Source organism: Hyla sarda, chromosome 7 (genome assembly GCF_029499605.1).
Source record: "Hyla sarda isolate aHylSar1 chromosome 7, aHylSar1.hap1, whole genome shotgun sequence".
Lineage (NCBI taxonomy): Eukaryota > Metazoa > Chordata > Amphibia > Anura > Hylidae > Hyla > Hyla sarda.
Window position 1 is genome coordinate 122,733,867 of NC_079195.1, and position 25,798 is coordinate 122,759,664.

At 43.1% G+C, this 25,798-nt stretch overlaps 1 protein-coding gene across 3 annotated transcripts in view; it reads right to left on the reverse strand.

Annotated features, from left to right (window-relative positions):
* The window catches only part of ZSWIM8 (zinc finger SWIM-type containing 8), a 279,884-nt gene that overhangs the window by 55,556 nt on the left and 198,530 nt on the right, over positions 1-25,798 (reverse strand). For all 3 annotated transcript variants that reach the window (XM_056530642.1, XM_056530641.1, XM_056530640.1), the window contains 5 exons: positions 18,366-18,486; positions 17,456-17,657; positions 15,578-15,753; positions 14,428-15,478; positions 3,211-3,342 (listed from right to left, as the gene is read on the reverse strand). In XM_056530642.1, coding sequence (XP_056386617.1) covers positions 3,211-3,342; positions 14,428-15,478; positions 15,578-15,753; positions 17,456-17,657; positions 18,366-18,486 — 1,682 coding nt within the window. The remainder of the gene's footprint in view (positions 1-3,210; positions 3,343-14,427; positions 15,479-15,577; positions 15,754-17,455; positions 17,658-18,365; positions 18,487-25,798) is intronic.

Below are 25,798 nucleotides of genomic sequence, written 5' to 3' on the forward strand. Positions count from 1 at the left end.
ACTACAACTCCCAGCATGTACTAATCGCCGAAGGGCATGCTGGGAGATGTAGTTTTGCAACATCTGGAGGGCTACAGTTAGGTTCTGTTACCTCACAGTGATTTCCAAACTGTGACCCTCCAGATGTTGCAAAACTACAAATCCCAGCATGCCCAGACAGAAAAGAGCTGTTTGAGCATGCTAGGAGTTGTAGTTTTGCAAGATCTGGAGGGATACAGTTCAGAGACCACTATATAGTGGTCTCAAACTGCAGCCCTCCAGCTGTTGCAAAACTACATATTCCAGCATGCCCAAACAGCAAACAGCTGTCTGGGCATGCTGGGAGTTGTAGTTTTGCAACATCTGGAGGGCTACAGTCTCAGACTGTAGCCCTCCAGATGTTGCTAGGCAACTTACCGGCTTCCGCAGGATCCAGGGAGCCGTCTTCTTCTGTTGCACGCCGCCCGTGCCGATCTCCGTCGCCGCCCGCCGATCACCGTCGCCCGCAGCCTCCGGAGTGGACCTTCGGTCCCAGTTGTTTCCCTGTCCTGCCCCGCCTATTGTGGGTGGGCAGGACGGGGAAAACTAAAGTAAACCCCTCCGCCCCCGATCTGCTATTGGTGGTCGCGTCTAGACCACCAACAGCAGGGATAGGAGGGGTGGCACCCCTGCCACCTCACTCCTATCGCTTCAGGGGGATCGTAGTTGTCTTAGACAACCACGATCCCCCTTCTATTCCGGGTCACCATAGACCCGTAATGACCTGGAATCGGCGCAAATCGCAAGTGTGAATTCACTTGCGATTTGCGCCGATCGCCGACATGGGGGGGTCTAATGACCCCCCTGGGCATTTTCACGGGGTGCCTGCTGATAGATATCAGCAGTCACCCCGGTCCGGTCCCCGCCCCGTATGGATACGCCCTTCGTCCCAAACAGGTTAAAGGAAAAACTAAAATTTCCCATGGACATAAGTATTCAGACCCTTTGCTATGACCCAGGATATTTAGCTCTGGAGGCATCCTATTTCCTTTCATCATCTTTGAGATGTTTCTACACCTTGGTCAGTCACCTGTGGTAAATTCAGTTGATTAGACATGATTTAGGGTACGTTCACATGTACAGTATTCTGCGCAGATTTTATGCGCAGGATTTGTAACTGCAGATTTGAAGCTGTGGTCAGTCATTTAGTTTACATTGAAATCTGCAGCAGAAAATCCTGCTCTTAAAATCTGAGTGCACGATACTGTACGTGTGAATTCACCCTTAGAATAAGGTCTAACAGCTAACAATACATATCAGAGCAAAAACCAAGTCATGAGACTCAAATAACTGCCTGTAGAGCTCAAAAACAGGACTGTGTGGCGGAATAGATCTGCTGAAGGTTACAAAAACAATCGGCTGCACTATAAATCCCAAAAGAGCAACGGCCTCCATAACGGCCTCCATAATGGAAGAAGTTTTGAACAACCTAGAGCTGGCCACCTCATTAAATCTCCCCAGTAATCGGAAGTGAAGGTCCTTGGTTAGAGAGGTGACCAAGAACCTAATGTCTGAGCTTAAAGAGTGCAGATGGGAGAAACTTCGAGAAGGTCAACCATTACCGCATCACTCTACCAATCTAGGCTTTATGGCAGTTTTGTCAGAAAGAAGACTCTCCTCGATAAAAAAAAAAAACACATGAAAGTCACCTTGAGTTTGCAAAAAAGCCTCTAGCCTCAATTCACTGCTCATCACCTGCCCAATAACATCCCTATCCCTGGTGGTGGCAGCATCATACATCCTGTGGGGAATTTTTCAGCAGCTGGGACAGGGAGACTGGTCTGGGTTGAGTTAAAGTTGAATGGACAAAGTACAGATATATTATTGCTCAGGACCTCATACTGGACCAAACGTTCACTTTCCAACAAGACAAATGGTGGAAATGTATCAAAACCGATGCAGGAGGAAAGTGGAACAGCTGCCAATAACAACCAGATAGCTTCTTTTATTTTTTACATATTTCTTTTTCTCTCAGGTTCTGATAAATATCCCCCAATGACCCTAAGCACACAGCCAGGATAACATAGAAGTTGCTTAGGGACAACTTAGGGACAATGTCTTTTAGTGACCCAGCCAGAGCCCTGAACTTAATCAAATATCTCTGGAGAGATTATCTCAAACCAATGGGAGACTATGCAAAGAAGAACTGCATAAAATCCCCATATCTAGGTGTGCAAACATTGTGGCATCATACCCAAGATGACTGGAGGCTGTAATCACTGCCAAAGGGGCTTTAGCAAAGTACGGAGTAAAGAGTCTGAAACTAGAGCTGGGCGGTATGAACAAAAATTAGTATCGCAGTATTTTTGTAAGTTATGGCAGTTCCAAGGTATTTAACAGTATTTTCAACCCCCCCCCCCCCTACAATCACGTGACACGCGAGCGCTGCTTCTCTCCCCCCCCCCCCCCCCAAATAATTATCAGCTGCTGCGCTGTACTGTACTATCCTGTGCCCGGGCTGCAAAAATAAACTAAATAAACTTTCACTCACCTTCCTACGTTCCCCCGGTACCAGCCTCACGGTCCTCTTGCTGCTTCCTGGGGACGGGAACGTCACAGCTCTCAGCGTATCACTGACCGCAGCGATGTCCCGCCTCGGCCTGTGATAGGCTGTGCGCATTGTCATGTAAGAAGCTGGCCGGCTCCTTACATGACAGTGGGCTCAGCCTATCACCGGCCAAGGAGGGACATCGCTGCGGCCGGTACTACACCGACGGCTCTGTGACATTCCCATCCCCAGCCGATACCGGAACAACGGGGGAATGTAGGAAGGTGAGATAAAGTCTATTTTGTTTATTTTTGCAGCCCGGGCACAGGATAGTACAGTACAGCGCAGCGGCTGATAATTATTTGGGGGAGGGGGAGAAGCAGCGTTCATGGATCGCATATGATTAGTTACCCGATGTGGGGGACAGCTCGCTGCGGCTGATAATTCATTCATTCGAGGGGGGGGGGGGGGGCGCCAACGGTATGGGAAAATTTCATATTGTTCAGGGAAAAAAAATTCGGTATGAACCGGTTTAACGCCCAGCACTATCTGAAACCTTATGTCCTTCTGGAATTTAATGTATTACCTCTAAAAAAATAAATCTGTGGAAAATTATTTCTGAGGATTGGTGGGGTGTTCTAGCAGGTAGCCAACCATGAGGAAGTGATGGCATATTTGTTACAATACCTGTCAATGTTTCTCACCTTGGTTGGGGGCTGCTCAACTTTCAGGTCAGGTGGATTTGCCAATAGATCGTGTGCTAGCTCCACTGTAAGACGACATGCTTCAGTACTGTATCCATGAGCATACAGAGCCTCAGCACAAGCAAATAATACCTGGAACAAAATGGTGATAATATGAGCATTGCAAAGATTTGAAGTGTTACGTAAGTTAATCAATTTATCTTATTTCTTTTGTTTTCTCTTTAAACAGAACACAAATACTGCATTTTGTTTTTCAAAACGTCCCCTTTTTAACAAAGATGTGGTGAATAAAGTGAAACAAATGTTGTGTTAGTTTACTGCGACAGATTGGATAGTGGCAGCCTATTAGCATTAAGTAGGCATTAAGTAAAGAGAAACTTGACAAACAAACATCTTATCCCCTATCCAAAGAATAGGGGATAAGATGTCTTATCGCGGGGGTCCCTCTGCAGCACCCCGCTGTCATTACTGCACAGAGCTAATTTGCTCCTTGCGTACAAGGGCCGGAGCATCGTGAATTCACGGCCCCGCCCCCTCGTTACGTCACGTACCACCCCCTTAATGCAAGTCTATGGGAGGGGGCGTGATGGCTGCCACGTCCCCTCCCATAGACTTGTATTGAGGGGGCAGGCCGTGAAGCCACGATGCTCCGGCCCCTGCATTGCCCATCATTACGCACAGAGCGAGTTTGCTCTGTGCAGTAATGACAGAGGGGTGCTGCAGCAGAGATCCCGGGGGTCCCCAGCTGCAGGACCCCTGCGATCAGACATCTTATCCCCTATCCTTTGGATAGGGGATAAGATGTCTAGGGGTGGAGTACCCCTTTAACGACAAAGCCGATTTGAGCCTTGGAGGAAACAGCCAGTTTCATATTTGCGTTTTTACTTTCTCCTCCTTGCCTTCTAAATTCCATAACTTTTTTATTTTCCATCCACAGACCCATACGAGGGCTTGTTTTTCGTGTGACCAATTGTACTTTGTAATGACATCTTTTATTCTACCATAAAATCTATGGCGCAACAAAAAATATTATTTTGTTGGGAAATTGACAAGAAAACCGCAATTTTGTAACTTTTGGAGGGTTGTGTTTTTATGCAGTGCACTTTACATGTTTACCGAATTCTGTGGGTCAATGTAATTAAAATTATATCCATGTTATATGCTTTACTATTATTGTACAACAAAATTGCGCTATTCTGACCCCTCCAACACTCTAGTTTTTCTGTATATGGGGCTGTATGAGGGCTCATTTTTATTTTTGCGTAATCTGCAGATTTTATTGGTACCAAGCTTGCATATATATGACTTTTTGATCACTTTTTATTTCATTTTTCTGGGATGTGATGTGACCAAAATGCAGCAATTTCAGACTTTTTTTTTCTTCTTAGTTTACGCCGTTCACCGTACTAATCTTTTACATTATATTTTGATTTGTTCTCTCTCCAAAAACAGAGGCCAATTACGATAGTAGAAAACAAAATAATCTCTTAATTGGAAAATAGATTGTTTTGTTTATTCTACTATCGTAATTGGCTTCTATTTTTGGAGAGAGTAGTTTATGTGGCCCATTGCGGCGTTTATGCATAGCCAGTGTTTAGTGTATTATATTTTGATAGTTCTAACATTTACACGCGTGACAATACCAAATATGTTTATTAATAATTTTTTTATGCTTTTCTAAGTAAAATGTGAAAAAAGGCCGATTAACATTTTTATTAAGGGAGGGGCTTTTTCACATTTTTCTTTAATTTATTTTACACTTTTTATGTATATATAGGAGACTATTTATAGCAATCATCAAATTGCAGATACTGATCAGCGTTATGCATATGTTTAGCAATGATCAGTATTATCGGCGACCATCTTCTCTGGTCTGCTGGAAGACCACGAAGACGACCCCGGGATGACGGCTGGAGCAGGTGAGGGGACCTCTGTCCGTCACCTTGGATGATCGGATGCCCACGGCAGTGCCGCAGGCATTCCAATCATCCATTACAATGCCAGCACTGCCGCAGATGCTGTCATCTGTATTGATCACTGCATCTGAGGTGTTAATGGCAGAAATCAGTGTGATCGCTGATGTTGGCTATTACCGGCGAATCCCTGGCTGCTGATAGCAACAGAGACATTCATTGCATTTACAGGATGTAAACGTACATCCTGGTGCGTAAAGCCCCATTGCATCAGGACGTACATTTACGCCCATTGTTTTTAAGGGGTAAATCTTTATTGCAGCAATATACAGCTGCAGTGGGTAACAACAGCAAGTACACTCCATTGAGTGACAGTTGTATCCCGGCTTGTGTTTGTTCAGGCTCAAGTAATACTCCATGGCGCTAAGTCAGGCTTGCCTGCCTAATGTCATTGTTACCAGGTAAACAGACATAATATACATAGAATGCTCAGTATATAGCCATATATACATCAATAGACAATTAAATTCACTTAAATCAACTTTCATTTTGCTTCCTCCCTTCAAAGGAATTTTGTAGTAATCTCTTCCTCCCTTTGGACATTACAACCTTTGTATTCCAGCAAAACTGAGGACATCAGGGTTATACACATGCATGTTTTTAACATTGTGCATTAACCCCTTAAGGACCCAGTCAATTTTCAGTGTAGGACCTGGCCATTTTTTGCACATCTGACCAGGGTTTTGGAGTCTGTAGATAAATGTTTCGACTCCACAGTTTTTTGAATTGGAGGCTCCGTTTTGCAAACACTGCCGTACGATACGTTTTTCTTTTTTATTGGGGGGGGGGGGGGGATAGTGTAAGGGGGGTGTATATGTAGTGTTTTACTCTTTATTTTGTGTTAGTTTAGTGTAGTGTTTTTAGGGTAAATTCGCACTGGCGGGTTACGGCGAGTTTCCCGCAAAAATTTGACGCAGCTCAAACTTCAAGCAAGAAAATCAGTGTAAACTCGTCTGTGTGAATGTACCCTGTACATTCACATGGGGGGGGGGGGCAAACCTCCAGCTGTTTCAAAGCTACAACTCCCAGCATTTACTGACAGACCGTGCATACTGGAAGTTGTACTTTTGCAACAGCTGGAGGCACACTCCCAGCATGTACTGATTGCCGAAGGGCATGCTGGGAGATGTAGTTATCTAACAGCTGGAGGTACGCAACTACAACTCCCAGCATGCCGAGACAGCTGTTCGCTGTTTGGGCATGCTGGGATTTGCAGTTTTGCATCATCTGGATAGCTACAGTTTAGAGAACACTGCACAGTGATCTCCAAACTGTGGCCCTCCAGATGTTGCAAAACTACAAATCCCAGCATGCTCAGACAGCAAACAGCTGTATAGTGGTCTCAAACTGTAGCCCTCCAGCTGTTGCACAACTACAAACTACAAACAGCTGTCTGGGCATGCTGGGAGTTGTAGTTTTGCAACATCTGGAAGGCTACAGTTTAGAGACCACCTTAAAGTGGTCTCAAACTGTAGCCCTCCAGATGTTGCTAGACAACTCGCCAGCTTCCGTAGGATCCAGGGATGATCCGTAGGATTCATCGCCGCCGCCGATCTCCACCGTCGATCGTCGCCCACAGCCTCTGCCGATGGGTAAGTGGAATCCGTGCTGGTTCTCCTTGATTTCCCCGTTCTGCCCCTGCCTTATGTGGGTGGGCAGAACGGGGAAACCAAAAAGTTAACCCCCCCCTGCCCCCAATCTGCTATTGGTCGTCACTTATAGATGCACAATAGAAGGGGTAGGAGGGGTGGCACCTCACTCCTATCCCTTCAGGGGGATCGTGGGTGTCTTGGACAACCCCGATCCCCCTTATTTTCCGGGTCACCATAGACCCGTATTACCCCGAATTGCGCAAATCGCCGGTGTGAATTCACCGGCGATTTGCAGCGATCGCTAACATGGGGTCCAGTCCCCACGCAATTCCCACAGACGTACGCGAACGTCATGGGTCCTTAACTACCAGAGTGCTATGACGTAGGCGTACTTCAAGGGTCCTTAAGGGGTTAAGCGAGGAGAACCCATACCTGATCTAAGGAATTTATAGGTCCAGATTTACCAAAATGTGTGAGAGAAAAAAAAAAAAGAGTGATTTTCCCCACAGCAACTAATCACAGCTCAGCTAAGAAGTTCTGGTAAAGTGAAACATGAGCTGTGATTGGTTGCTGTGGAACAATCACTCTGTTTTTCCTCTCACACGGTTTGATAAATCTGGGCAATAGTGTTCCTAAGATCGCACATGGCGGATCATCTTGCATATATAAAAGCCTGCAAGGGCACACTACTGTGTAGACATCAAATTTTGTCTTACATATTATCAGCTGATTTACTGTGGAAGCCATACCATCCAGCTTTACAAATCTAGCACTCAGGTTATAACTGCACCAGACAGACACAGTGACCACCTCTCTTATTACCTTTAGGGATTACTGTCAAACGATGTCCAGGCTGGAGTGTCAAAACAGTTCCTAGAGGCTACCTTTGCACCATTTCCCTTAGTTCAGGAATGCTCTCTATTAGGAGCCAGAGATGGCTCATTGCATTTTTTTTATTGGCTTTGTTACTTAAATGGCCACTATCACCAAAACTATATTTTTAAAAACAATAGAGCCATAGAAAATAAGAATCTCTCTAATACTATTTCATAATTTTTTTCCACAGTTTCCCTTAGAAAACTGCTCCTATAAAAGTGGCCACTAGAGGTCCTCATAAAATGTCCCTCCACTTGTTACTATGGTCTTTCCAACTGTGGCAACAGCAGCGTCTCAGTCGGAATACAGGAAGTGAAAGCGGGGGCTTTATAAGCCTGTGTGCGCCTTATACAGCAACATGTACCCCAGTAGTAAGGAGATGGGGAGGGGGTTTGTTAAAGTGTGCCAGCCCAGTAGTAAGCAGATGGCATGAGCAAGGGGGGTGTTACTGTGTGTTATCAGTGTGTGATCCCAGTAGTAATGAGATTACATGAGGAGGTGGTCTGTTACAGTGTGTCACCCCAGTACTAAGGAGATTACATAAGAATGAGCTTTGTTACAGTTTCACCCCAGTAGTAAGAATGGGAAAGCTGGATAACATATATGTTGACAGCCATATTGCTTGTCATTTAGCTTTACTACATAGTAGAGACTAGCATTGGGATTGGAATCCTGCAGGACCCAATCTAAAATGTGCGGGAGGTCAGAAGGCTGCTGTGGGCGGGCGGGTCAGGCACAAATCCCGCACCACCTCAATATAAGTCCGACTCAGTGACTGTATCACAGTGCTCCTCCCAGTCCTGTCTGCTCCCCCTGCTGCCACCGCTCCGCCATTTTTTGGAGAGCTCTGCCTGCCCTGGAGGATTGTTTACACTGTACTCCATCTTCTCCCGCCGGCCTGGTAGGTCAGAGCTGCCAGCAATGTTACTCACAATTCACACAAACAGTGTGCTGTGCTGCGGCCCTGGCTGGGTATATAAGTGACTGCATCCGTCTTTGACCCTCCTGACCGGTGATAAATTGCACAATCTTCTTTCTGGTGCCTGGGCCCGTTACAGCACAATACTTAGCCTATCACCGATCGAGGTATATAGGAGAAATAAAAATTTTCGCCTGAGTTCCCCTTTAATGTACAGTGGTCCTTCAACCTACAATGGCCTCAGGTTACAATATTTTCAACATACAATGGTCTTTTCTGAACCGGGCGCTCCCGTACCCCAGCTGGATCTGGCCCGCATCTCATTCATTTGAATGAGCCGACCAAAGTCAGATGGTGACTCCAGTCGGCTAATTTTTGCCCCGTATCCGGTTTTGTGACCGGACTGAAAACCGTAGTATACCATGGTTTTCAGTCCGGTCTCAAAACTGGATACAGGGGAAAAATGAATGAATGAGATTCGGGCTGGGTCTGGCTGGGATACGGGACCGCCATTCTTTTCTGAACCATTGTAACTTGACACCATACTCAACATATAATTCCACAGGCAGTCTGGATCCACAAAAAGTGTCAATGGCTGGAAGAACTGACCAATTTAAATGGGCATTTCACTGGTAAAACACCTGTATTACTAAAGTGCATGCACTGAATGGCTGTCTAGTAGTAGTATCTCCCTGTTCTGTAGGCGGCGCATCTTCTGTACAACAGAGGGTTTTCTGCTCCTTTGGACACTAGGTTGGGGCAGCTCCACTTTACTTTTCTGGACACTGGGGGACATTCATCAAGACCTGTGCTGACTTAGGGTTGAAAACCGGGCGCTCCCGTATCCCAGCTGGACCCAGCCCGCATCTCATTCATTTTTCCCCCGTATCCAGTTTACTACGGTTTTCAGTCCGGTAACAAAACCGGATACGGGGCAAAAATTAGCCGACCGGAGTCACTATCTGACTTCGGTCGGCTCATTCAAATGAATGAGATGCGGGCCGGATCCAGCTGAGGTATGGGAGCGCCCGGTTCAGAAAAGACCATTGTATGTTGAAAATATTGTAACCTGAGGCCATTGTAGGTTGAAGGACCACTGTACATTAAGATGGAACTCAGGCGAAAATTTTTATTTCTCCTATATGTCTCGACCGGTGATCAGCTTAGCGACGGTGTGATGTAACGGGCCCAGACACCATAAAGAAGACCGAGCCCGGCCTGTTGCATCACACTGTTGTGCAGCCTATCACCGGTCAGGATGGGACATCACTACAGCTGGCAATTAGCTGAGCGCAGTGTGTCCTGTCGGCACCAAAAGCATGAAGAAGACCGGGGCCAGAGGACGGGAGACCGATGGTCAGCGGCAGAAGGCAGGTCAAAGATAATTATTTTTATTGCAGTTAACTTGAAAACTTTAGTAACAAAGCCAATATTAAAAATAAAAGAAGCCATCTGATTGGTTGCTATAGGCAGCTGGTCAACATTTCCTCAGCACATGTTTTGATTAATCTCCCCCACAGTGTGTACAGTACAGGACCCTGAAGAAGCTCCTGTCCTCTACATACAGTGGGGCAAAAAAGTATTTAGTCAGCCACCAATTCTGCAAGTTCTCCTACTTAAAAAAGATGAGATACGCCTGTAATTTTCATCATAGGTATCAGGGCTGTGGAGTAGGTAGATAAATGTTCCAACTCCGACTCCAACTCCTTGACTCAGACTCCTCTGTATTAATATGTGAATGTATTTTATACATTCCTTGAAGGAAAGAAAGGCAACATACATGTCATTACCACAGGACTACTGGCTGGGAAGCCAACAGTCTACTGTATTGAACAGTTTGTGTGCTGATCTGCTGCTGAAGATAGGGCAGTGGGAGGATCCAGAAAGGGGCATTTATTATAAAACATGATTTCCCTAGTAGAATCCCATAGTCAAGTTTAAAGGGGTACTTCCCCCCCCCCCCCCCCTAGACATCTTATCCCCTATCCAAAGGATAGGGGATAAGATGTCAGATCGCCAGGGTCCCGCTGCTGGGGACCCCCAGGATCGCCACTGCGGCACCGCACTTTCATTACTACACAGAGAGAGTTCGCTCTGTGCGTAATGAGGGGCGATACAGGGGATGGAGCAGCGTGACATCATGGCCCCGCCCCTTGTGACATCACGGCCCGCCCCCTTAATGCAATCTATGGCAGGGGTCGTGACGACCCCCTACGCCCCTTCCCATAGACTTGTATTGAGAGCGCGGGCCGTGACATCATGAGGGGCGGAGCCATGATGTAATGATGCTCCGGCCCCTGTATCGACTGTCATTACGCACAGAGCGAACTCGCTCTGTGCAGTAATGAGAGTGCAGTGCCGCAGCGGCGATCCTGGGGATCCCCAGCAGCGGGACCCCGGCGATCTGACATCTTATCCCCTTTCCAAAGTATAGGGGATAAGATGTCAGATTGCCGGGGTCCCGCTGCCAGGGACCCCCGGGATCGCAGATGCGGCACCACGCTATCATTACTGCACAGAGCAAGTTTGCTCTGTGCATAATGACGGGCGATACTGGGGCCGGAGCATCGCTACATCACGGCCCCGCCCCTCGTGATGTCTAGGGGCGGAGTACCCCTTTAAGCTAACAATAGAGTTTACAAGTTTTTATAGCCTTAGCTGAATGGCAGCAGTTTTTCCAATGGTTTACAGCTTCAGTCTTGAACTATTGACCCTCCATTCCCTTCAACTTATGCAAGTGTCTCTAGTCCTGCAAAAAACATATTTCCTTAATCTCTTATCAGTGAGAGGCTAGGTTACCCATGGGTTCCCTGTAACAGCAGGACACAACACTATGGAAAGTATAAGCATTGCCGCTTCTAATTGTGCGTTGTGTGCCAAATAGTAAAGCACATGAAAAGTATGCTTCTTCACAGTCACTTAACGTGTTCGTTTTGCGGTTACATGAGGCACTGCATGCATTGATCTTTATTCTTATAGTAGAGAATTCATTAATTATAACTTTTTGTGAATTGGGACATTTAAACTTGCTTTTTTTTTTTATTCCAATCTAAATTTAGTAGGAGTCGGAGCATTGTTTGCCGACTCCGACTCCAGGTACCCAAAATTTCGTCCGACTCAGACTCCACAGCCCTGATAGGTATACCTCAACTATGAAAGACATAATGAGAAAAAAAATCCACAAAATCCCATTGTCTGATTTTTAACAAATTTATTTGCAAATTATGGTGGAAAGTAAGTATTTGGTCAATAACAAAAGTTATCTCAATACTTTGTTATATACCCTTTAATGGCAATGACAGAGGTCAAACGTTTTCTGTAAGTCTTCACAAGATTTTCCACACACTGTTGCTAGTATTTTGGCCCATTCCTCCATGCAGATCTCCCCTAGAGCAGCAACGTTTTGGGGCTGTTGCTGGGCAACACGGACTTTCCACTCCCTCCAAAGGTTCTCTGTGGGGTTGAGATCTGGAGACTTGCTAGGCCACTACAGGACTTTGAAATGCTTCTTACAAAGCCACTCCTTCATTGCCCGGTCAGTGTGCTTAGGATCATTGTCAAGCTGAAAGACCCAGCCACGTTTCATCTTCAATGCCCTTGCTGATAGAAGGAGGTTTTCACTCGAAATCTCACAATACATGTCCCCATTGATTCTTTCCTTTACACAGATCAGTCTTCCTGGTCCCTTTGCAGAAAAACAACCCCAAAGCATGATGTTTCCACCCCCATGCTTCACAGTAGGTAGGGTGTTCTTTGGATGCAACTCCGCATTCCTTCTCCTCCAAACACGACGAGTTGAGTTTTTACCAAAAGTTCTACTTTGGTTTCATCTGACCATAGTTTGCTCTCTAGCAAACTTCAAAAGGGCCTTGACATGTACTGGCTTAAGCAGGGGGACACGTCTGGCACTGCATGATTTGAGTCCCTGGCGGCATAGATGGTAACCTTTGTTACTTTGGCCCCAGCTCTCTGCAGGTCATTCACTAGGTCCCCCCCCCGTGTGGTTCTGGGATTTTTGCTCATCGTTCTTATGATCATTTTGACACCACGGGGTGAGATCTTGTGTGGAGCCTCAGATCGAGGGAGATTTTCAGTGGTCTTATATGTCTTCCATTTTCTAATAAGTGCTCCTACAGTTGATTTCTTCTCTCCAAGCTGCTTGCCTATTGCTGATTCAGTCTTCACAGCCTGGTGCAGGTCTACAATTTTGTTTCTGGTGTCCTTCGACAGCTCTTTGGTTTTGGCCATAATGGAGTTTGGAATGTGATTGTTTAAGGTTGTGGACACGTGTCTTTTATACTGATAACAAGTTCAAACAGGTGCCTTTAATACAGGTAATTAGTGGAGGACAGAGGACACTCTTAAAGAAGTTACAGGAGAGAGCCAGAAATATTGCCAGAAATCTTTGTAGGTGACCAAATACTTATTTTCCACCATAATTTGCAAATAAATTCTTAAAAAATTAGACAGACAATGGGATTTTATGGATTTTTTTTCTCATTATGTCTCTCATAGTTGAGGTATACCTATGATGAAAATTACAGGCCTCTCTCATCTTTTTAAGTGGGAGAAATTGCACAATTGGTGGCTGACTAAATACCTTTTTGCCCCACTGTAGATTGTGATTTACAGCTTCCAGCAGATCTTTCTTACTTTTATATCTAACAACTTACTTTATCTGTATTTATGTATTTTCCTTCAATTCTCACTTTTGCTATGTTTGGATGACATTTTGGAGCTTCAGAAACAATAACCAGGTTTGCATAGCTTTATGGTCTCAACATACAATGGCATGGACATACAATGGTCCTCCCGGAACCAATTAATATTGTAACTTGAGGGACCCCTGTACTGTACAAACAGATTTTCCAAAGAGAAGACAAAATGATTTTCAAAAACTGTTAGACATACATTTTGCATATGTGCACACTACCAGTGTAAGCACTGCCAGCCATTTTGCCTCACTTTCCCTATTAAGTGGATAACTCTATACAAGTTTTTATTGCAATATCTAACCCATCCAAAAGTCTACATGGTACTTTATGCTGCTTTCATTTTACTCTTCATGATACATAAACCCATTAGGGGAGATTTATCAAAACCTTTGCAGAGATAAAGTGGAGCAGATGCCCATAGCAAGCAGTCATATCACTTTTTTTTTCTAACTTTTTGATTGGTTACTTCAGGTAACTACTCCACTTTTCCTCTAAATAGGTTTTGATAATTCTCCCACATTAAGCCAAAAGATCCCAATTTAACTTTTTTGAGTAGTAGTATTATAAGGCTGGTTTCATACTTCACACACAGTATTTTGGACAGTATTTTTAGCCAAAAACCCACTTTGTGTTGCTTCCATTTCTGGTTTTGGATAAAAATATCGACCAAAATACCTAATACTTTCTACAAGCATCTCCCTGCCCATGTTACAAATCCAAATTCGAATAGCTCCATTAAAGTGAAAATTTTTATTTTATTACAAATTAATTAATAATATAATATTTATAATATATTCTCTTTGTAGCAAACAATGGCATCCACATGAAGGGTAATACGTTTTAAGTAAGTATGACTAAGGGCCAGGAGAAGCATGAAACCTGTTTGTTACCTTCTATGTGGATACTGCACAGTAATATAAAATAACATCAGTTTTTTACTACAACGGTGTTGCTGGTCGAATTTGCATTTGGAATGTTGGAAGCAGCAGTGGAAAAGTTGCAGTGAACTGTGCACCAAGGGGGTGAGTGGATGTAAAATTTCATTGTTACTTTCCTGTCTAACATGACCTACAAAGTAAATGCCAAAAATGTTTACAAACTCCAAAGTCTACATTCATCTGCAGTGTTTAATATTTTATTACCTCCATTCTGTTTTCCTGGTCCAGAGGCTTTATCCCTGCAAATATATCATGTTCCTCTTCTATTCCTTCCTCTACTTTTTCATCTTCATTTTTAGCTGCCTCTTGCGGGTTTAAGTAGTAGGCATGATAGTCATCTTCATCCTCACCCTTTTCGCGGCTTCTACTTTCCTCTACTACTTTGTTGTCCCCTGCACCTCCACCCACTGCTCCATCTATGGTCACTATTTCACTCTTCAGATTTTTTCCCTCCTCATCATCTGCAACAACTGGATCTCCTTCTCCACTGCCAGTAGTAGCAGAAGCTTCAATTACTGCATCAGTGTCAGGTTTAGACGTTGCTGTACTGATAATGACAGAAGACTCTAAGCCTTCTGAGAAATAAACACCTCCCTCATCTTCAAAGTTGTCCCTGTATCTTCTACTTAGAGGTGATTCTATAAAGCTAAAGGTATTACTAGCTTCAGCCCCAAGTGCCATACTACTATCATCAAGACTCATTTCAGCCATATCTGGTTCTAGGGAACTATCTTCACTACTCATCCGACGCTTGCCACTGTGTTTGTTGGCCAGACATTTACTTGCTGGTATCTTTGTTTTGCTGACTGTAGATTTATATATAGCTTTCTCTCCCCCCTCTGTAGAAAGTCTCCTCAGAACTCTTTGAGGGGCTTCAGATGTCACTTTTCTTTTTGCCACAAGCTCCTTGGGACGCACAGATATTTCCTGGGAAGAAGGACGTGATCGATCACCATAGATCAGGCAGCTTTCATGCCCTTGTGCGCGTCCACCTTCACATACAGCCTCCGAACACTGAAGGCGGCAGGTTCTTTGCTGAAATGCTTTGACCCAACAGAAAGAGTTTTTCTTGTCAGTGCTGCAATATGTGATTCCTGCAATGGGGTATGCTTCTTCCCAATTGAAATAGCATGCCTCCACTGCTGGTTTAAAGCCTTGAAAAAGTTTGTCTAGAGACTTTTTATGCTGGCCCCTCTTGACATTTTCAATGACTTTCAGCTGCCACTGTCGTAACTGAGCGCAGAGGTCCCGCCGTCTGTTACATGTCAAATGAACAAAAATAAAAGCAAGAAAAAAAATGAATAATGTAAAACATCTTCAATAAAGACAGACATAAAGCATAAGCACCATTCACCTTTGAGGGCTGATGGTAGGATCCAAAACTGCTAATCTCCATAGGACGACCATCTCATCACACATACTAGCACAGGCATGAGCAGCAACTTCTGACTGTCCATTACTGCGACCTGTATGTCCACTAGCACTGCTATGAGATGCTGATGTCCGCACATTGTACCACCAACCTGTTATCTGTAGAGAAAAAAACAGAGTTGTGTTAGCTAAAAACAATGTAAATCACAATGTACTATTGCATACTTCCTCCCAAGCTTGTTTTGAACATAACTTATTAAGCAAGATCAATAGCTTCCAAACTGGCCAGGACAAAATCACAGTAGCTTATTGACTACTATTTACAGCTAAAAGGAAATCACTCAGTATTGTAAATGCGGGTTCACATCAGGATTTGTGTTTCCGTGATACAGATACATTAGAAAAATCTTAGACACAGAGATATCCATGATAAGATGAACATGGAGGGCAACATATGTTGCTGCAGGATGCCCTGCACATATTGCTGAACTGTTAGTGTTCCTTGTATCATTACTAGGGGTGACCTCGATATGCCATGGCTACCCAGATGCTCACATCAGCAGTTGGAGCAGCGTATAGCTCCACAGCAAAGGCAGGATTGCAGCACTCACCACAAGACCTGCATACTTGAACCCAACTATTGTCGGATCCTAAACTGAACCTGAAATTGTCACTAAAGATGATATAGTTTCAGTCTGTAGCAGGCCAGATTTCTCATTCACAACACAACTGCAAACAAAGGTGACGGTTGCCGACTATCAATGGCATGGCATCTGATGACAGCCATGACCCATTCCTTCTGTTAAATGCCAGGAAATAGTTTGGGCAGAGACAATGGTGTGTAATAAAGGTGCCAACTGTGTCAAGATGGTGGGCAAGAAAACTATGGGAGCTGCTTGTCAGCTACAGGTGGTCTGTATGGGCAAAGCAGAGCCCATTCATCATGTATGTGTTCCCTCACATAACCATTGCTCCAAACACCTTCTAGCAGCTCGGCCAGAACAGCCTATATAGTGGGGTATTTATCAAAAATGATCATCCTGCTTCTTTCCAATGGTGCACCCCCTCTCAAAGTCTGTCAACTGGGTAAGATGTTTGCATTGTAGAGGCATGTCTAGCAGTCAATTATCTCCCAACAAAAGGTACACTACCCAAAAGTAGCCTATGAGAGCCTTTTTTTTAAAGGACAGTGGAGGAAGCACTTTTAAACCTTTCTGTGGCTAGACCCAGTGTCTAATCAAACCACACCTTGAATCATTTACACATCTGTCTGAGATATAATTGCATGCTAAGTCTTTCAGAAATTAGACATTTATTTCTGTGTTTTTGTCAATGGAGGGTATATGAAGACAGGTATCTGAGACAGGAAGACACTTGTCTGAGATACAGAAATAAGACAGAAGATAAGGTGACCAGACGGAGCTGAATGGGAGTAGGTAAATATGGCTTTTTTTTATTTATTTTTTGCTATTTTTCTCCCGACCCCAGTAGCACATTCATTTTTAAAAAACACTGGAACACATTTAATATTTCCAAGTTACGGATAGACTGGGGGGGGGGGGGGGAGAAATTTACACATTTTTATTTAACAGGCTTTTTATTTAAAATATTTTTTTTTGGAACCCAAAGAAATATTTAAAAAAATGACAGACTATGACAGAAACTTTATTGTGGTTCTACACACAAACCTTTAGGAACCAATAAGGCTATTGTAAAACGTAAAGGAATATTTAATATTTTTTCGACAAATTGGATGCTTTTCTGCACCAAAAATCTGCAACAAATTAACCAGGTCTGAACAATTTAGGGGATGAAGATGTATCATCTGAGAGCTCTTTCTTTAACACGCCATAATACATACCTGCTCATATGTCAGACATTGTTCAGTGAGGATCTCAAGTAAGGGGGCGGCATTCGTGTCCCGTCTCTTGAACATCTCGCGAACAATGGACAAAAGATTCCATATACCTTCTGGCTCCCTTCCTCTTAGTGGGCGCAGGAGACAGGCCCACTCTGCTGCAGCGGGAGGCTCAGTAGATGACAGATACATGGAATTTACATCACTGTTTAGGAAGATAAAAAGCAATCAGATTACTTGACACATTAGTAGTTCACATTAATCACTCAGAAGCATTCTGAAAATCCACATTCGAATTTCTGAAAAACCACTTATTCAAGTATTAATAACTTTACAACAGTTCATTTAGTAGTGTTTGGCTACGTTCACACGGACATCTAGATTTTGTCTGTTATTGCCTCCTAAACAGGAGGCAACCTGGAAACTACTACTCCCATCAAGGAAACAAGTCTGTTCCATGATGGGAGTAGTAGTAATCCCACAGCACAGCAAGAGTTGCTGATTTCACTCCTTCTGAGCATGCTCAGAAGTAATAACAGTTCAAAAATGGATATTAAAAACTGGGGGCAAACGGAGGACATTATATGCTCTTCCATTTGCCATAGACTTCAATGTTAAATTTTTTATATCCGTTTCTATTCTGTTATTTTTGACGGGAGAAAAAAAACTGCATGTAACGTCTTTTCCCCATCAAAAAAAAAAAAAAAAACGGAACAGGATAAAGGATTGTAAAAAAAATACCATTAACATCAATGGGATTATTGTACAGCCATTTGCAACCCTTTAAAAAATTATCAAACAGATTGCAGAACGGGCATAAATTAACGGGGGCAGATGGCCGTGTGAACGAGTCGAGCCCTAAGAGATATTTCAAATAACCATGTTTCCAGTAACAAAAAAAAATTAAAGTTACCTGAAAACAACAGGAGAGGGGCCACAAAACTTATGTAGCGTCTTCTTTATGTTATCGCTCAAAGTGGATTCGTCAAGGTACCAAGTGCTCTGGTCAGAGGCAGAGGGTCCTGCTGTGGGGTCTGGATTAAAAAGTGTCCAATAAGCTTATCAATATAAAGTTTAAATGTGGATGAGACAGCTAATATTACTTATATTCTAAAAGAACGATCACTCATATGAAATGGTTGTTTACTACACATATACTAATTCTGGTTTCCACATGTACTGATTACTTTTTTCTACCATATTCTTAGAAAGCTACTTTTATTTTAGAAAGACTCAGTGCTTTTATGAAATGTACAGAGTGGTCAGTAAAGAACAAAGGCAGTTGACATGAAGTTAATTAGTAACTTTGCCCATAAAAAGCAACATACATTTTTAATAAATCATTATCCCCTTATAAATAAAAAGATTACCCCCAGTCCACTGTGTTATAACAAGTACAAAAACCCTTAACTGGTAGGGATAGTTGTGTGCTGCTGTTATCAAATTATCAGAAATCAATAGGGTATTCCAGGAATAAAAAAAAACAGGCCATTTTTCTTTCAAAGACCTCTCTCTCTGTTTGTCTCCAGTTTGGGTATGGTTCTGCAGTTCTATTGAAGTGAATGGAGCCAAGTTGTAAAACCACACCAAAAGTGGAGACAAACAGGGTGCGGTCTTTGAAAGAAAAAAAGGCCTGTTTTTTGATTCCTGGAATAACCCTTTAACAATTTCCTTACATCCTACCAGCAGCACAGATGGGGATTTAGCAAGCAGAGAACAACCTCATTGGAGAGCTTCCCTTTGTGGCAGATCTAAGGATAGTTTACCAGAAGGAGAAGAAATCTGAGATTCTAGCATCCCACCAAATAATGTGATATAAAGGTAAGATCTAAGAGAGATCCCTGTCAGTTCTCCTGTCCAGGAGTATAGTAAACGACACAGTGGACTGGGGTGATCTCTATTTATAAGGGGGATAATGATTTGATTAAATATGATTGATGCTTGTTAAGGGAAAACTTACCAAAACATTTCTGCTGGTTCTAACGAATACCCCACCTGTGTTGCTGTTAGGACGTAACTGAACCTTAGTTTAGAACCTGCTGCAAAGTGAAGAGGTTATCTTCAAGGGAATCTCATTTATTAGTAAGTGGGAGATTATTAATGACAGATATTACAAATCTAAAAAAAAAAGTAAAAACTAAATATATCTAGCAAAGTGTCTGTATAACATATTTCTATTTTTAAATAGTATTTTTCCAGATAACTCCTTTAATAGGAAAAAAAAAAGTACTGCAAAAGTACTTACATTTTTTTTCAGACAATATGACAGAACCGAAAAGACTACCATGGTCTCTGTTGTGCATCAAATTTGACACCATATCATGGATTTTGTTTTTGTTGGAAACCATAACAGTCGAGTACTGAACCTTTGGATAGGGGAGAAGTGTCTGATCGTTGGGTGTCCGACCTCTGGTGGCCCCTGTGATCTCCTGTATGGGGCTTGTCCTACTTACCCATTCTCAGCATACTTTCTCGGCACCCACCCCCAAGTAACACCCTGCTCAGCTAATCACCGGCTAAAGTGGGACATTACTATGGGCAGTGATTGGCTGAGCAGGCCATCACTAGCCACATCCAGGAGGGTAGGGGGCAGAAATGCACCGAGGAGGGGACCCATACAGGAGATTTGGGGGGGGGGGGAGCCCACGATCAGACACTTATTCCCTATCCTGTGGATAGGGCGTAAGTATCTGATAAGTTAAATGGTTTACCAAAAAGTGTTAGCTCCCTCTATACAGGCCATACCCCTCAAATATACAAAGGGCTCATCAGTTGGTACACTAGCAGTAGAAGTAACCAGAAAAAGCCAACAAAAGGTTACATAGTTACATAGTTAGTATAGTTGAAAAAAGACCCATGTCCATCTAGTTCTACCAAGGTGGTGAAGGCAAGGTGGTGAAGGGAATGCATTAGTTATTTTGTTCTAGGATTGTATCTAACTCTGTTTTGCAGCTCTAAATTGTTACTGCTCTGACCATTCTCTGTGATTGGTCAAAACAAAAAAGACAAAACCTTCAAAATGGAAGTCAAATGGCTGCAGAGGAGAGCCCCAACTGGGGTACATGACATACCAATAGGGGGAGAATAGAAAGATTGGAAATTGATACTGGGACAGAATCACATAATTAAGTAGGTAAGGGTGACACTAAGCACGAGGGATAGCCTCCATCTAGAAAGGTACCCCAATGAGCAGTCACCAGGCCAAAGAAAAGCTTGAGATCCAGCATGAGCAGGTCAGACCAGTCCTTCCTGTGGAACATGAAAAGACTGGGGTAGAAACCATAGAAACTTTTCTGCTGAGAAACAGGATTACACCCTAGAGGACGAGGAAGTGCACAGCACAATGGCTAGGAGGAATAGACCAAAAGAAGTGGCCTGGGTGCATTAAATACGTAGTCACGTTGTGCCCTAAATACGTAGTCACGTTGTAAGCTGGATCAGCTACAAAAGCTTTAAACCACTAACTTTTACTATTAATATCCAATAAGACTTAACTGTAAATTATCCAAATTTTACCCAGGTGTTTCTGATGCCTGTTGGAGATGTGGTGAGCCAGGAGGGTCAATGTCCCATATTTGGTTATTATGCCCGAAACTGACTCCTTTTTGGTCCCAAGTACTGGATGTAATTCACCAATTGACGTCTATCCGTTTACCTGTGTCCCCAGGCCCCCTTCTTCTCTCCATGCTCCCACCCTCTTTGCCAAAGTGGTCCGCCCGACTAGTTAGCTTTATGCTTCTGGCGGCTCGTACGGTCATCCCCCGATTGTGGAAATCTTCCTCTGCTCCCACATTCACTTCTTGGCTCCAGGAACTCTCCCATCTACATAGGATGGAGGAGTTGCTGGCAGACTCCAGAGGGCAAGTGGAGAGACACTTTCTCTCCTCTGACACATACAGAACTCTCCACTTGAACTCTCAAGGAATGTCTACTGACTGATGCCTTGAGCGTGTGCCCTTACATATGATGTCAGTCTGTCCGATGTTGGGGTTCTCGCCAGTGCACCGTGCTGAAAGGTTAGTCCTCTTTATTGTCTCTCTCTCTCTCTCTGCCTGTGTTTTTCTGTCTCCTTCCAACTCCTCCTGTCTTCCTTCCGGTCTACCTGGGAGCCTTCTCCCTTTCTCATTTATTCTTGCTCTTCTCTTTTTCTTGTAGGAACACTTGTGCCAGACTAGGTGCTGATATTTTATTGTCTGCCATGTATGCCTAAGTGTTTATTGTTGTCATGTTGGAGTCCTAAAAGACTAGTGTTACTGCTCCTAATATGACTTGTTTGCCATACTACCTGTCTATTTCTTTTGGGCGCATGTGCACCACATATTTTGGCCCCTTGGTCACTTGCACATTTACTACTTTGTATGTTTAAAATCTTTAATAAACTTTACTATTGAAAAAAAAGACTTAACTGTAAAATTTAGAGGAATTTGCATAATACCAATTGCTTGCTCTTTAACAGCTATACTGGCAAATTATTAAACTGGCTTGAAATTCTCATAAATGAGCTGCATCCATTCAAATCAGTGTGGTTTTCAATCAGGGTGCCTACAGCTATTGCATTAGTTGCAGATTGATCCCTCCACCCATTGAAGCAGACAGGCTCCCTGTCATCAGCTGACTAGTGAGTCAGGTCTTGGCCGAATAACAACCTGGGAAAAATCTGAGACAACAGTCATTTTGTATGCTGGTAAAAATAAATATTGGCGTGAAAATCACAGAAGAATTGTGAGAAAACCATCACATGCAGGTACAGACACTTTATTATGAACTACACTAACTTCACAGCTCCTGTAGCATAGTCAAATAAAAAAAAATCCTGGAATACCCCTTTAAGGAAAACTGACTGAATTTCATCCAGGAAAGGAGCACTGGTAAATAGCATCCACAATGGGGATAATGGCAGTCTTGGCGCATCACAAGACTGGATTGTCTACCTTAGGAAAAGCTGGAAAAAAATATTTATATTTAAGTGCTTGTAGTCAGAAAAATTTTATTTTTAGAAAGAACTTTACAAAGGTCCTACTGGTAAGAAAAATATTTGGATAACATTGTGAGATTTTCTACTTTCTGAACAAGAATTAAGTGGATGATCCAGGACCTCCATCTGGAACATCTTTCAGAGCTACAGCGATAAAGTTGTCCACCATGACAGCAAAGCAAGAGCACTGTCCAAAACAGGATCAGGATTTTTCCCCTATAGTGAGTCCACACTCACTGTAAAGTAGAAGCAGAGCAATTACAATGGATTGAGAAAGATGATAACTGCAGAAATTACTTTACTCATTCACAAAGTTGCAAGAGGGAAAATTAGGCCTGAGAGCATAGGAGAATGGCATGAAAAAAAGATTACCTCCCACTTCTAGTTGGCTGCAATGAAGCCAAGGACCAGATTTGATGATGGGGCCAGACTGTGCAAGAGGCTGAATTTGATGCAGGCCTACAAAAAGGGCCTGTTACACAGGGCAACGGTAGCCAAAAAATGAGCGCCACCTTTACAATCATGCAAACTATCCCTATATTGTGTGTGTAGCCTATTACATTCATCAATGTTGGCTGAACATGGCGATTTATGGCTGATCACAATAATATAAATGGACACACAAAAGATCCAATCAGCCAACAAACAGGCATTTGCTTGTTCGCCGCCTGATTGCTGGCTCTGTCACATGGACAGATCATAAGGAAAAAGCAATGGTTTGCCCAATAATTGGCTCGTGTAAAAGGGCCTTTAGCTAAAGCTGTTTAACTTAGTGTCTGCAAAAAAAAAAGTATCGCTTGTGTAGGAGCTGCTAACACTTTTTGCTTAGTATGCATTTCCTAATGACAGCAGCCTATACAGTCCTTCTAGGTCTTTATTAATAAGATCAATAAAGCTATTTATTATAATTTTTTCCCTATGAGAATAGTGACCAGCCACCCTTGCTCCAGGAAAAGTCACTCTCAGATCCAGTGGAGATACCATAAAAAGTCCATAGTCTGGAAACCTGTTTATAGGTGGAAGTACATACCTTTAAAGCTACAATATCTAGGGTTGTCTTTCTAAGGACAAAGCAAGATATGTCAAGAATGGTGTAATAGGGCGAAATAAAGAGGATGAGGTAGATTATATTTCCCCTTAACTACTTTCCAAAATCCTTGTGCGATAACCCTGCTTGATTTAACACCTATAGTAGACAAGACCATATATTTTCTGTAACTAACTTTTTGTCCGATTTATATATTTGATTTTTATTTTTTGGGAAACTAGGTCACCTTGTCCAACTTTTTTTTGGTATTTTTGAAGTAAACGATTTAAGAAAACATTTTTTATGCACTTTCCCACAAGTTGCTACATTTAAGCTATGACATCTATAGGATTTGTACCAATAGTCCCTAAGGTTCCATTCAGGAAAAAAAAAAAAAAATCAGGCCTGAAGTGATCTTGAGGGTTTGTAAAAAGGATGTGTGTATACAACCTGTGCATGATTTTTACTCCCTCCTTGCCACTTTAGACCAGGGCTCCATTACAATATATCACTAGCAATGTTTATCATTGCAATCTCATATGATCTGTTCTTTTTAAATAGGTAACTATGAGGATGAAAAACAACAGTGATTACGAAGTTGCAGATGCATGGCATCGTGCATACAATGCAGTCGAAAAATTTTCAGCTCCTTTAAGTTTTCAAATTTTTCTATGTTGTAGCCTTTTTTAAAAAGTGATTTAAAATAAAAAATCAAGTTTTTCCCCCCATCAGTCTGCACACAATGCCCCATAATGCGAAGCGAATTTTAGAATATTTGGACATGATTTGAAGGACACAGCCCTGTGTACAGCATATTATGTCTTGCATATTATGTCTTGCAGACATATTATGTCTTACAATGTAACAATAGTAACTCTGGCTGCACTCTGATTGGTTGCTATGGGCAGCACAGAAGGTTTTGATAAATCTGGACAGGTTTTGATAAATCTCCCCTTTATGTGTGCAGAAGGTGAACCCTTATTGCAGCACTCCATAATTTGGGCTTCAAGGCAGAGCAGACAGAAAGAAGCCTCTCCTCAGTAAAAGAAAAAAAGAAAAGAAAAACACATAAAAGCCCGCCATTAGCGCTCATGGTGACGTAGCGTCGACCTAGAGGTCGACGGTGACGCCCCGTCTCCTCCCCATCACCATACAGTTCTATGGGGGAGACGGGGAGGCACGAATGCTGCCTCCCCACCTCTCCCATAGAGATGTATGGAGGAGGCGTGCCGGCTGCAACGTCATGCTGCGGCTGGCACCCCCCCTGCACGGGACAGCCGTGGCCCCATACAGGAGATCAAAGGGGGTCCCAGCAGTCGGCCCCCCCGCGATCAAACGCTTATCCCCTATCCTGTGGATAGGGGATAAGTGTTAATCACGCTGCAGATGTCCTTGAATACTCAACAGATTGGCCTCATGATACAAGGACAGCAATTCCCAATACAGCACAGAGATCAAACCTTTAGTAGAGATCTGAGTGAACAAATCATTTACCACTACGGAGCCGACAGTCCAATCACAAGACCTAGACTGCGCATCAAGGGCATGTCGCAATTGTAGGTAATGATAAAAAAAATTAGTGAGGTCAAATAAATTCCTCCCGCAGTTGAGCAAATTACATCAAAATCGGCCCACCATACACCTGGGAGAGATACAAAATCCCATGAGTAATCCAAAGGGGGATATTAGGTAATGAACACAGTTCAGATAGACCAGTATTATGCCAAAGAGGAGAATATGTAACAAAAGCAGGATAGTGCATAAGAGTCTTAAATTTCATAATAAGGATAAAGGTAGGAGGGAGGTCTGGTGGGCGAGTCTGTGCAGCCATTTCCAGCAGATAAATAGGGGTCACTATACCAATGTGCCTGGAGACTAAATCTCCCATACGCCCCATAGTAGCAAATTGCGCCCACCCTTCAACTGTTGAACCTGTGATGCTAAAAAGTATAGCCAAGGATTTGGAATAGACAAACCACCAGCCTCTTTGCCACGCTGCAATGTTTCAAGACGGATCCTAGCTGGCTTGCCATTCCAAATGAGCTCCCTAAACAAGTACTGAATCCTAAGAAAATATTTCATAGGCATCCAGACAGGGGTGTTATGTAAAATATACAAAAACTGGGGCATAAGAATCATTTAAACTAAGTTAGATCTACCGATCATGGAGAGGGGAAGTTTACACCAAGTAACTACTTTACGAGTACTAAGGTCTAGCAGCGGAACAAAATTGAGAGCAACATATTCAGAGGGGAGGACAGTAACATACACACCCAGATATTTCAAATGTGAAACTACAGGAAGGCCGACCCTAGCAATAACTGGTATAGAAGGGAGAGGGTCA